The 14,459-nt window shown below is 35.6% G+C and overlaps 1 protein-coding gene across 1 annotated transcript in view; it reads left to right on the top strand.

Annotated features, from left to right (window-relative positions):
* NINL (ninein like) overlaps positions 1–14,459 on the top strand; it is a 176,728-nt gene that overhangs the window by 120,724 nt on the left and 41,545 nt on the right. The window contains exons 12-14 of the mRNA XM_044663444.1: positions 1,332–1,506; positions 3,472–3,582; positions 4,565–4,645. Coding sequence (XP_044519379.1) covers positions 1,332–1,506; positions 3,472–3,582; positions 4,565–4,645 — 367 coding nt within the window. The remainder of the gene's footprint in view (positions 1–1,331; positions 1,507–3,471; positions 3,583–4,564; positions 4,646–14,459) is intronic.

Raw genomic sequence — 14,459 nt, 5'->3', positions numbered from 1 at the left:
TATCAGGTCTGGAGTCAAGAAAACTCCTCTTCATGTGTTCAAATCTAGCCTGAAACACTTACTAGCTGGGTGACCCTGGGCATGTCACTTAACTTTGTTTGCCTCAGTTTCCTCATCTGTAAAATGAGCTGGAGAAGAATATGACAAACCATTCCATTATCTTTGCTAAGAGATCCCCAGATGGGGTCACAAAGAGTCAGAAATGGCTGAAAATGGCTGAATAACAACACAGAATACTAGAGATACAGAAGAATGAGATGAGGCAGGGGGAAGTAGGGTAGAACAAAATTGTGTAGTCATCTTTGAAATGCTCATGGAAAAATTTCCATTGAAAATGGTCAGGAAGATTTCATAGAGTATCAACTCCCTTCCTAACTTAAATATGCTTTTCTGCTTTTTTGAACATTTTATCTGTATCTATCCTGTGGACTTAGTATATTCTATTTTGTACTCTGTATTCTGCATATTTGTGTATATCCTCTAATTCCTCCATCCCCTGCTACATTATATTGCAGGGACTGTCTGATTCGTCCTTGTATGTTCAGTTGCACAAAGTAGCTTTTCAATAAGTACTGAATTTAATAATCATAGTAATAATAACTAGTATTTATATAATGCTTCAAAGTTTTCATGCCCTTTACTTATTTATTTTTTAAAAAATTCTTACCTTCCATCTTAGAATCAATGCTATGTATCATTTCCAAGTAGAAGAACAGTAAGGGTTAGGCAATGGAGGTTAAGTGACTTGCCCAGGGTCAAATAGGTAAGAAATATTGGAGACAAGACTTGAATCCAGGACTTCCTTTCTCTAGGCATGACTTTTTTAACCATCGAGTCAGCTAGCTGCCTCCCAGTGCCCTTTACTCATGTTATTTGATCTTCACATTAACTTGGGAGGTGTTGTTATTTTACAGATGAGGAAACTGAGGCTGAGAAAAAAGCCTTACTCAGGATCACACAGCTAGTAAATGAGTGAGGATTCACACTCAGGCATTCCTTTTTCCCAGTCCAGTGCTCTATAGGCATTATGCCATCTATTGTATTAGCAAATATTTACTGAATTTACTGATGCCCCAAACTCTTGGACATTGAGGAGTATCTTAAAGGAACATAAGACATGTTCCTTACCTTTAAGGAACTTACATGGGAAGATAGGGATAGTGCCAAGAGCCAAAGAACAATTAAATTCTATCTGCTCCTGATTCTAAATGTAGCAGGAATTCACATCCGTGTGGGTTGTCGGGGTCAAAGAAGGCTTCATAGGAGAGGCACAGAGAACCCCATGTGGACCTTGAAGGCTTCATCTAGGAATTGATATTTGTGTGTTACAGACACCTGGAGGAGGACTACAGAGGAAAACTGTCACTGATTCATTCTGAGATTGAGATGGAGCGAGAGATGCTCTGGCAGCAGGTGAACAGACAGAGAACCAAGCTTGAAGCAGACATTGAATATCTACAGGGAGAAGAGGTGTGCCTCCGGGAGAAGTTGACATTGGCTTTGAAGGTATGGAAGGCCTCCGTATTGGGTCAGCTGTACCCATTAGAAGATGTAGGTCTGAATGATAAACCAAAAATAAAAATACTATTTTAAAAGGGTTTTAAAAAGAAAAGAAAAAAAATAGTGATCCAGTCAAAAAGTCTAATTAGAGTCTATCTACATTCCAATATTGTGCTCTATTCAAGAGATGAAAAAAAGATGAAATAAGCATTCTTATTAGCACTTATTGTATGCAAGGTACTGTGTGAAGATCTTTTGTTACAAAGAATATTCCATTTGATCTTCACAACAACCCTTTGAAGTCAGTGTTGTTGTCAATGGCATTTTACATTTGAGGAAACTGAGTTTATGTGACCATCTACTGTATTACCTAACTGCCTTGAATAACTATGGCTAGTTGTTTTCAGAATGTTGCACCCCATCCTCCTCCCTTCCCTGCACCCTTTTCCCCTACTTCTGTGGTGTTAGTTAGATGCCTTTACTACTGGCTTGTACTTAACCAAATAATAGAGAAAAGGCCACGTGTCTGATTTCCAAATAAAATATGCAAATATAATTTAAATTATTGAAATTACTTGTTGCTTACCAGAAAATTAGTTAACACGTACCTATTGGGTATTGATTATGTGGTAGGAATACTGTTCTGCATTGGGAATATGAAGAAAGTCAAAGACAGTCTCGCCTTTAAATTGCCCACATTCTTATTAGGGTGTAAATAATTGAGTTCCTAAGGAGACCTGTGATTTTATTAGTTTTGGGAAAAGCAGGAAAGCATTCTAGACATTTTTATAAAGGAAAAATTTATAGACTTCAAACTTAGACAAATCTAACAAAAATCTAAACCAGAAAGAAGGCAAAGACTTGAATAGAACTTAGAATAATTAGACATGATAGATCTCTGGTGATTAATGAATAAGAACAGAAAGGATTTTGCTTATTTGTCAGTTGTGCGTGGCTTTTAGTAGTTTTCAAAGCAAAACTCTCATTCTTAGGATACAGCAAGGTAATACCTTACAAACCATTTCTTACCGAATATGTCATTATTATAGTGAATAAAAATACCTTTTTGAGTGTGACAGTGAATTCCACTTACATTTCATATTGAGAAGCAATCAGTTCATATTGACAAACTTAGTCAAAGCCCTAAATTTGGGTCCAAGGAGACCTGGGTTCAAATCTCACGTCATATTCAGTAAATCATTTTACTTTTCCATGCTTCAATTTCCTTATCTGTAAAATGGAAAATTTTGACTCAATGACTATTAAGAGAGATTTAATTCTGAGAGATCTATGGAAAAGAACACTACCCACATTCAGAGGAAGAAATACAGGAGTGGAAACAGAAGAAAAACAACTGCTTGAACACATGGGTTGAGGTAGACATGATTGGGGATGTAGACTCAAAACTACCACACCAATGCAACTTATCAACAATTTGGAAATAGGTCTTGATCAATGACACATGTTAAAACCAGGGGAAATACGCATCAGCCATGGAGGGGGGAGCTCAGGGGATGAAGGGGAAAGTAAGAGCATGAATTATGTAACCATGTTTACTTTTCTAAAAAATAAATATTAATAAATGTTTTTTAAAAAGAGAGATTTAAAACTTATCACATCAATTCCTAAACTTCAGTCTCCTCATCCATAAAATGAATACCTATAGTACTCAGATTAAGAGTTAGAATGGTTAAAGTTAGATTGAAAAAGTATATTATGGAACTTTGCAAACTTTGAGGTGTCCTGTAAGCCTTAATTATTATTTATTAAAGTACATGGTCTCATCTCTTAATCAGGGATTGTTTATTACCAATGTTTGTCCAATCCTGTGCCTTCACTCTCATTTTCTTATTGGTTTCTCTACTCTTAATACTACTGAATACTCTTAAGACATTCATCAAAGATGGACAAGAAAGAAACATCCCTTAACATAGTGTTCTTTTCATTAACTCCTCAAACTTGGTCTTGCAGGAAAATAGCCGATTACAGAAAGAAATCATTGAGGTTGTGGAAAAGTTGACAGCATCCGAAAAGCTGGTGTCAAAGCTACAGAATGATCTTGAATTTGTGTTGAAAGACAAGGTAACCTGTCTACTTGAATTATCCGTTGCTTTGGTCAGAAAGGGATTTTCTGAGTTTGGGTTGGAGTGAGAGATGTTATAAATTGTAATTTAGGCTCTTGATTTAAAATATTGACACATTGAAAAAGAGCAATGACATAGGAATGAATTCAGTTCTCTTTCCTACCTAGATTTTCATAATGAAGGAAGGACTAATTGAACAGTCTTGTCAAAGGTTCTTTTTATTTCTCAGGACCTTTCTTTAAGATGAAATGACCTTTATTCTATCATCTACCAGGCTGTTTTGTAGAATTCATTTCAATTCTATTCACAGAATAGTAATTAAATAATTATAGTATGAAAGATACTGATTTAGGTAAGCAAAAACAATATATAGTCTCTACATTTAAATTTCTCACACTATTATTTTTTTGGCAAATAAGGCAAGTACAAACCTGATTGCTAAAATTTGAAAAGACAAGCCATGTTGATAAACATGAAGCAAACATTTATTAGTCATTATGTCCCACAATAGCAGATTTGGGGAAACAGCAAAAATGAAACTTGAATGTGAGAAGGAATTGTCAGATGTATATATCATTCCCTTTTCTCCCCGCCCCCATCACTTCTGGGATAAAGGTGTTGAGGCTCAGTGGGTTAGAGTAATATTATCAAACACATGGCTGGAACCAGATTAAAATGTATTTGGGAAATACTTATCAAAATAAATAATAATATAATAAAACAGATACTGTTAATTTCTAGTTTCCTAGTGGATCTTTAACATATGGCTTAGTGGCCTCCATTTCTATTTGAGTTTGGGTTAAAAGACAAATGATCTATCAATAAAGAACCATGGAAGTGGGGTAGGCTGAGATACTGGATATTTTTTCCTCCTTTATTTGAGCTACAGTTGGAAAGGGAAAGGAATTTTGTTCTCTTCTTGTCATTTTCATCAACCAGAAGGTTGAGAATAACAAGAATTTTACCCATTGGATTTGCAGTTGGAGCCACACAGCCTTGAGCTCTTCAGTCAGGAAGACCGGTTTGCAGACGTTATCAGAGAATATGAACTCAAGTGCAGGGTATGTACCTCTGGGAAACTCCTTAGCAAAAAAATGCTGAGAATCGATCTCTCTTGCTGCTGAGAAGTCACATGCCTTCTACATTTAACTTAGCGGAAACGAGGAGATATGTAATTTCTTTTTTAATTTTTTTCTTTGGAGCAGGTAGATAATATCTTTGTCTGTTGGGCAAAAGGCTTTCTGTATCTTTTAATCCTCCTACATTTGTTTTTTCTCTTCCATGTTTCTCAAGTCCTTTTTTTATGATGCTGCTGTAGTTTCGGGAGTCTCACCTAAGAGAGCACCCTACCAGCCTCCAGTCACAATGTATATGGACTAACATAATTAACTGACCTTCAGTGATTAATAGAAAAGGTGCTGGACACTCCTCTATAATTTTTGATAATTCTATTATCAGTGAGGAATATACTTCTTCCTGAAGTCTTTCTATGCCCAACCAATGGGCACCAGAGCTAAGAGCCCTTAAATTTGTCCTGAATTAAACTGGAACCAAAAGCCTTTGTCTTTCTATCTCTTTGGTGTGTTCTTCTCATCAGACTGAAAGTACTAATAATATTGATGTGGTGCTTTAAGGCTTGCAAAGTGCTTAACGAATATTCTCAAGAGTGATAATTAAAGGATGCTCACCGCAGCGCCTTAACAACTGTACAGCCAGTCCTCCAGTTTAGGTGGAATGTGTACCAGTGTGGGAAAAGGCAATTATGTAACTTTATTCTCACACCAAAGTACTAATATACGTTCATCCCGGAGCTTGACTTTTACTAAAATCTTGCTCTACCTCCTTTTCCTTCTCTTTTATATTTTTTAATGTCTTTTACATTTAAATCTCCTTATTTTTCTACCCTTTTCTGCCTTTGTGGTCTTCTTATACATTAGTCCTCTGCTCAGGGTCTATGGTTCAGTCACATTAGACCACTTGCTGTTCTTCACACATGAGACTTCATCACCTTTCTCCATGCTTTCGTCTAGATCATAATACTTTCTTGTTTCCTTCAAGGCTCAGCTCATGAACCTTCCACGTGAAGCCTTCTTTCCTCCTTTCCTTTTGTGATGCCTTAACTCTCCAAACCACCTTGTATTCATTTTGTATGTGAATGTGAACATATATACCTGTTTGTGTGAGTATATATGGATGTGTATCCCTACCAGTATGTATGCATGCTAGAGCTGGCTCTCATGGAGTTTGTGAGAGCAAAAGGTGCTTATTACAACCAGAAGATGCTCAAATTGTTACAAAGGAAGGAATGTACAGTATTCTCATTAATGTAGCCACTCACACTAGACCAAAGAAACCAGTACCTTTTTCATTAACAATCAGCATTTGTTAAGTTCCTTCTACTGGCTTTATTAAATAGGGTAAGGAGAAGGGGGTGACGTCCAGGAACTAACTACTGAGGTCCTTCTGGGTTTTCTTTTGTGATTGTAAAGAGATTGGGGGAAGGGAGATATTGAAGAAGACTTTCAATATGCCCGAGGCATCACATAGTAAAAATATGTATATAGGTGAGCATTATTATTGTTATTATAATTGATTGACTGATAATTTGGTACTTGGAAACATGCAAAACACCAGTCTTAAATCCTGCATCTGAAGTCTGAATGACAGAAGAAGCAAAGTCTTCTCCAGCCTTTTGCAGACTCTGACAATTTATATTCCACTCATGTTTTCAAGTTCTGTAATCAAGTCCATTTTGGAGGTGTAGTAAATTGCATTAGGGTTTATATTTTAGAGCAATGGTGTTATTTTTTGTACATCCCAAGATGACTCTCAGTAAAACTAGTTTGGCTGAATAAGGTTTGGCTCAATTAATCTATCAACAAGCATTTATTAAATATTTACTAATGTGCCATTCACAGTGTGAAGGGACTGAGGATACAAAAAAAGTCAGAAAAAGTCTCTGTCCTTAGGGAGCCTACATTCTAATAGGAGAGCCAAGATGTAAATAAGTAGGTACGTACAGGTCACATACAGAGTAGATGAAAGGTAATCTTAGAGAAGGGTCTAACCAGAGGGAGGAAGAGGGAATTGAGGGTATAAGGCCTCCTGCAGAAGGTGACATTTGAGCTCAGTAATATCTCTTGGGAATATAGGTTGCAGAGTGGATAGCTTGTCGGGTCTGGATCTTCCCAAGCTCAAAGCTGACCTCAGACACTTCCTAACTGTGTGACCCTGGATAAGTCATGTCCGATTTTTATATATATATATATATATAATTTTTTTTTTTTTTTAACTTACATCTGTAAAATGAGTTACCACGCCAGTATCTCTGCCAAGAAAACTCCAAATGAGGTCATAGTCAGAGAAGACTGAAAATGACTGAACAGCAACAACAAATATCTCTTGATGATAGGTAAAATACTTATAGTAATGATAACTGAAAAATAGCCCCTTCCTCCAAGTCCAAACTATTGTCCAGGTCATGAGTGGAATGGGGTGAATGACAAAGAATGGAAATGAAAACCCAAATTATACAGTTAGGGACTGTGTCCCCCCCTAAAGCTGCTCTTTGTAACTATAAACGCCTAGAAACATCCTTGAAACATCAGCCAAAGGAATGAAGATAAGTCTACTTATTCTTATGCACCAGTGCTAAATCATTGCAAATGTAGAAACAGGTACTAAGGCAAAATTTCATATTGCTTTTTGCCACTGATATCTTAACTCTAAGTTGCCCAGATCCATGCCTAGCAAATGTAAGAAATAATGTGATTCCTAAACCCAGATAAGATGAAATAAGACTAGAAATTAGGAAGTTACTTTAATCTGAAGAGGGAAAAGCCTAAGCACTAGGAAGGTTTTAAAAATTCATCCTTAACACAATAATTCTTAATGCAAACCCCAGAAGTACTACCATGTAATGAAACATATGGCAAAAATAATGCTCATGCCTCAAGTGATTTTGAAAAGAACACGGGCAGACTTAGAATGGAACTTTGAAAAGCCTTTTTTGAGTTTCAAGGAATGAATTAAATAAATACTCCAGCCATGTCACAATAAAGCAAATTTTTAAAAGCTTGTATCTATTCTAGATTGAACAAATGGATTTTCCTGCAATATCTGACAGATAAAAAAAATGTCAGTAGTATAACTATTAACAAACATATGGTCATTGCAGTGTTAAGGAACTTAAAAGATAGAGCTATCTGAGAATTGTCCTTAGGGTGAACAATAAATACCACCAGCTTAGAAGGGTAAATCACTATCTAGCTGGTACACAGAAGCAAATTTAAACATCACACACAACAATTTAAAACAATGAAAAAGAAACCTAAGGAACAAATTGCAGAAAAAGAAAAGTATATGTGAAATTCTCAATATCATTCATTGCCACCACAACTAAAAGCAAAAGTCAGGAGGCTAAGTTGATATAGAGAGTAAAAGTAATGAAAGGAACAGAATAAACAATTGCATCAAAAAGTAAACAATCTATCAAAAAAGGTTTGATGAGCAAAGAAATTAAAGAAGTGAGAACCTCCAGAGAAAGAGGATATAGAAATTTTCTTGTTATTTTAAGGCTCAAAACTCAATATGATGAAAGGCACAAGTTGGATGAAAAAAGAGAGTCTGTATGTAATATAACAAATGTCAGAATGGTTATGCTAAATGAGGGAACTACAGATTTTGCAGGTAGGTAGCACAGGAATCTAGTGTTGTACCTAGAATCAGGAAGACTTGGGTTAAAATCCAGCCTCAAACACTTAGGAGTTTTGTTAAGTGTGTGCTAAGTACCTGGTAAGTTATTTAAACTCTACTTGCCTCAGTTTCCTCATCTATAAAATTAGATTAATAATAACACATACCTCCTAAGGTAGTTGAAGTAAGAATATGAAATAATAGTTGAAAAGCAAATTTGCAAACTGTTACATGTTATATAAATGTTAACTAATATTAAAAACTTATCAAGGAGAAAAATACAAAAAACAAAGCTTAAAAAAGCATGATTCAATTTGATTTTTTACTTTCTTTTTCTTTTTTTCTGTGTTTTCTTTCACAATATGGCTGAGATGGAAATATATTTTGTAATGACTACACAGGTAATAATCTATATCAAATTGCTTGCCTTCTCAAGGAGGTGGGTGTGGAGGGAAAGAAGGAGGAAGGAAGAGAATCTGGAACTCAGAAAAAGAATGTTAAAATTTGTTTTTATATGTAATTGGAAAAATATATAAAACATATTTTTAAAAGTTATTAAGGAGAAAGCTGAGATTGTGCATTTTAAAAGATGGCCTAACATAGTAAGTTCAAAGCTTAATGGGAAGAACTCATCTAAAGCAATTAATACCTATGCAGTTTCAGTTTCATTGTATACTTTTGGCTTGGTAAAATGGATGTCAGGATCAGAAGCTATTCAAACAAAAATCAGTCTAAAGTTTAATGAAATAAAAAATTCGCCACTTCAAGACAACTGTAGAAAAATTAACACTTCTTCAAAAAAGGTAGAAGAGAATTGGTAGCTATTTCAGAGTACATAATAAGGTTAAAAATTTACAGAAATACTTATGGAAAAAAGAGATCTCACAAAGCAGAAGTTAGACTGTCAACAGCTGTATGCCATTGGATTTATTAGATGTAACTGGCATTAGGTCTATTTTGGAATAGTCAATACTGCATTAGGGTTTGCATTTTGGAGCAATGTATTGTTATATTTTTAATGTGAAATGGCTATTGGTAGCCATTCATATCAGGCCATATTAATTCTAAGTCCAAAATTCTATCTTCTATATTACTCTGTGTTTCATTTGACTCCAAAAATAATGATGACAAAATCCTCTGGCACAAAGCAAGAGGTTGGCTTATATGATCACTTCTTTTCCTGAGAGACAAAATGATGGAGTATAAAATGTGTTCAATTAGGAGTTGGGGCATCTGAGATCTGGTCCCAAGATTTTACCAATTAACCTTCTGTTCCCCTGCACTTGTTTTCTCCACTGTAAATTGATGGCTTTAGACAAGATGGCCTCTGCAGACCCTTTTAAGTTTAAAATGCTATGACTCTGACATTGAGTTGTTCCACTGCTGTTATTTTCCCTTTCTATTTTTTTTTTTAATTTTAAAAAGGGATTCAATTGATTTTTATATCACATTCCTTTCTAAATATGATCCTTCCCTCCATCTTACCGGTGAGCCTTCCCTTGTAACAAAGATTAAAATTATTTTATTGAGCAAAAATAGTCAACACACCCACCATATCTTAACAGCTTATACAATATTCCATATCCATAGTCCTCTACTTCTGGAATGCAGAGACAGAGGTACCTTTTCTTGCCTTGGGGCCATCCAATAGTTCTTTCTTTTTTACATTGTATATATTATTTTCTTGCCCCTGCTTAATTTACTTTCCATCAGTTCAAAGACATTTCTTTATAATTTTTAATTTTCTCAGTGTTTTTTGCAATAATATTCCAGTATGTATCACCATTTGATTGCCCATTCTCTAGTTAATGAGCCTTTTGTTTCCAATTCTTTTCTACTACCAAAGATCCTTTTTTGCCTTTTGTGGGATATATGGAACTTTCTGTCTTTGACCCTTTTTAATTATATGCCTAGCAGCGAGATCCTTAGGTTAAATGGCACGGACATTTTAGCAACTTTTTTTTTGTAACATAATTCCAAATCTCTTTCCTGAATGGTCGGACCAATTCATAGCTTTATTATCAGCAGTGTGAGCAGGCTGCTACCATATTGGCATTTTTCTTTCTCTCTTCCTAAGTGATTTTAGCACTGTGACAGTACAGAATAATAACCCCAAAAAAGACCTATTACTTTCTAGCTAGTAACACTGATATTGCCAGAATTATGACATATTATATTCGTTTTAGTTCAATTTAATATAACCTTACAGCTAAATCGCTAATGTCATTAAGTCAATAAACATTTATTAAGTCCCTACTATGTGACAGACACTGTTAATCACTGCTCTTTCCCTTCTTTCCTTCCTCTTCCAACCTAGTTGTATTATGCAAATAAGACAGAAATATCCCTCTTTTTATGAAAACTTCAAATACAAAAATCCATATGTTTTAAATAAATGAAGTAAGGTGATTATTCATATTATAGATTCTCCCTATTTACCAAAAAATTTGCCCTGCTGTTCCTTTAATTATCAAAATAGCAAATTTATTGAAATGTAATTTACCCCTATCTTGCTGGAAACAGATCTAGTGCCTGATTAAGTATGGTACAGCTATGGTTAAAATTAATCATCTTTAAATACAACTAACTCCAGATACTTGGTTAGTTACTAAGTTACCTAAATATCTCTTAAGGACAGTCATCTTCTGTACTTTCTTTTCTGTTCTTTCCTTTGTGTATGTTTTTTTTCCTCAGCAACGAGAATGGCTTGCCTCTGATTCCCTTTCACACTCATATCTGTCTATCCACATCTGGCTTCTGATGTAGATTAGCTATAACCTCATCCCGTGGTTATTTCTGTTGGTGTTATCATTGTTCAATGTACCAGTGAATGCCATGAAATAATTTGACATGATCTTTGCTTTGTGCTAGGAGAAAGAACACTTAGTCTTTAGAAGAATAAGTAAGTTATAAACTCAGTGGCTACTGCAGTATCCAATATTGTTTTAGTTTGGTTTGCATCTTTTAAAACTATTAATACAGTATTATCTGCTTTTTATTTTTCCTCTTCTGATCTAAAAACAAACCAAAAAAACCTTGGTGCTGTCGCTGGTTCCTTTTGGAAATACTAGAGGGTAAAGGTGAGCCTGCTGTCATTCTGAAGTGTGTGCATGAGAAAAGTACTTTGGTGTTCTTCCCTTTCATCTCTGCATGGTGGCTTGTTCTAAACAACAAAATAATCCCATACATCCTGGGGATGTGTGTATAAGGATTTTTCTATATAGTTTATGTATTTGTCTTTTGAAAATTATATTAAATGAGTGAGCTAGTAGCCCAATTTTTTTAAACTTGCTGTGTGTGTGTGTGTGTGTGTGTGTGTGTGTGTGTGTGTGTGTGTGTTTAGAAGTGGGGAAACAGGGATAACAGTAAATAAACTACCCTGGAAATTTTTATTAAAAGTTGGAGCTGATTTCACCTTTGACTTAAAAATAGTTCCTTAATTGGACATCTGTAAAGTTACTATCCTGACATTGACTAGCCTCGATTTTTTTTTTCCATTTCATTTTGGTGATTAATTCATAGATGGAATGTTCCTTCTCTTCATGTGCTTCATCTAAATTTGATTTACCACTTATATTCCTATTTTGTTTTGATTTATTGAAAATTTGTCACTAAATCTTTAGAAATAATGTTTTCCCATTTTTTTCCCCTTTTACTTCTTATTTGGAAGCTACCATCTTTTCCATCTCCTCTTCTCTTCTAATGTTTTTTCTTGTGTATGTGTGTGTTTGTGATGGACTCTTTGAAAGTCTAATGAAACCTATGGACACCGTCTCCTAATAATGTGTTTAAATATGGAAAATATAGAGATTACAAAGTAAACAAATTATTTTGAAATACATCTGTCAAAATATGTTTTTAAAGCTTACAGATTCCCATGTAAAAAAAAGAGTTGTTCAGTTTCCAGTTACTGTAATAGTTCAAACTAATCCTTGAGGTAGGAGGATTATAACCAGAGTGGAAGAGAGAACAGAGACATGAGCAGTCAGTTGCTCATGCTTGTTTTATCCTCTCAGAAGTTTAAATTCTTATCTTATTACTTTTTCCTTATTAGTGATTTTTACTTGTCAAAAACTTTATTATTGAGTTTTGATTTAGGATTTTTCCTTTCCTCTGTCCTCACTGAATTTCTACAAAAAGTCTGGGTAGAAGATAGCTTTGGATGGTTAAATGGATTATTCTTGGGTGGGAATTCCCTATCATAGAACCTCAGAACCTCAGACCTGAGGTTTCACTTTTGCTTATTTAATCTGTGTAGATTTAGACTCTTCTATTGGAAAGAAATCCTCCTGTGTCTCCACTAAACTTATAGCCCAGGCTAGACAGTTATTTCATTCCTGTTTAGCTGCCAGCCTTGAAGTATTTCAGAATTTCCCCCTAGAAACTGATTTATTTTCCTGTTGTTTGGACCCTTTATCTCTTTCTTAACAGGTTTGCTTTACAGTTGCAGCTATAAAATAAAAGCCAGAAGAGAGGTAAGGATTCTTTAAACCCTGGACCATCTAGCCAGTGGTTCACTTGTGGCTCTCAGGGACATTTTTTGGTGTCCACTGATTAAACTCTCCTGATACAGAGAGAAAAAAGTCCCCACAAGACTCCCAGAATGAATAAATAAGAAAACCTTTATTAAGCACTTACTGTGTACTGGCATTGTGCTAAGGGATGGGGATATGTATATATGTGAGTGTGGAGGAAATGTACAAAAGCTATGTGTAGTGAGCTTGGGGAAACATCTCCCCAGAAACAATAACCTTAGAGGTCAAAGAAATTTAGCCTGCAGGGTTGTCTAGATAAGACAAACTCTTATGCAGATTCCATCTCAATTTTTTGGATTTTGGATCTCATCTAGACATTCCAAGGCGATAAACTAGTGATTTCTTACCCCACCAAATTGGTTTTATGAGATAAACTGTTGGGAAATGCCCCTACAGGAGTATACCAGATCTTGCATAACCCCAAGGTTACTCCAAAGTTAAAACATCTCCCTCCTTCTCCTCTCCAAATCACTGAATCCCACTTTAACTTAATCAGAGCAAGGGAAATGGCTGAGCAGCTTCACCTGATGGGTACCTTTTGCCATAAAGTTGTGTCAAACCTTATATGTATGTTTTCTCCCTTTTTTCTGTGGAGTTGTTCACCAGCTGTCAACTACCCATCAGCTGACGCTAATTAAACTTTTTGATTTTCTAGCTTTACCTTTTGATGTATTGACCTTAAGTCAAAGGCACCTAGGTGGGAAGGATTGCTCTCAGGGAGAATCTTTAGATCCCTAGGAATTTCCCAACACAAGCAAGATCCTTCTTCCTCTCAAGGAGTTTTTTCTTGTTCATTGTTTGGTTATTTTTGACTCTTTGTGACCCTATTTGGGATTTTCTTGACGGAGATTCTGGATTGGTTTGCCATTTCCTTCTCTGACTCATTTTACAGATGAGGAAAATGAAGCAAACAGGATTGAATGACTTGCCCAGAGTCACACAGCTTGAGGCTGCTTTTGAACTTGGGTCTCCCTGACTCCGGGTCCAGCAACTATCTACCTTGCTATGAGATAGAAAGCTATTGTAGTAGTCTAGGCAAAAGATCATAATGGGTGCCTGTGAGAGAAGAGGGTATATAGGAAAGATGTAGAGGTACAAACAAGATTGGGGAACTGGTTAGATACATGGGGTGACTAAGAAGGAATTGAGGATGATGCTAAGCTTGTAGATCTGGATGACTGGATGAGTCTGGGGATGCCGTAAGGGAAGTTAAGAAGAGGATGAGTTTTAAGGGGAAGACTACTAAGAGTTCTGTTTTGCACAGATTGAGTTTGAGATATCTACTTCTAGAGCTGAGTATAAAGATCTGAGAATCATCTGCATAGAGATGATAGCTGAAAGCATGGGAGCTAATGAACAAGTTAGAGAATAGAGAAGAAAAAGAGAAGAAGGCCTGGGGAACCTCTCTGAGAGCACCATGGGCAAAGAACCAGGAAAGGCTACTGATGAGGAGGCAGACAAAAGGAGAATCAAGAGGGAGCAGAATCATGAAATCATGAAAAAGAAGAAATCAAAGTGTCTAGAAGGAAGTAAACATCAGGGTGAAAGTTGCATAATCAGTAAGCAAATAAGCATTAATTAAATGTTTACAGTGTGCTTGTTGACTGACTGCATAATATTTGGGTTTGAATCCTACATTGCCAGT

Source organism: Gracilinanus agilis, chromosome 2 (genome assembly GCF_016433145.1).
Source record: "Gracilinanus agilis isolate LMUSP501 chromosome 2, AgileGrace, whole genome shotgun sequence".
In the NCBI taxonomy this organism is placed as follows: domain Eukaryota; kingdom Metazoa; phylum Chordata; class Mammalia; order Didelphimorphia; family Didelphidae; genus Gracilinanus; species Gracilinanus agilis.
Note: the sequence above shows the minus strand (reverse complement) of the source record. Positions and strands in the feature narration are given on the sequence as shown.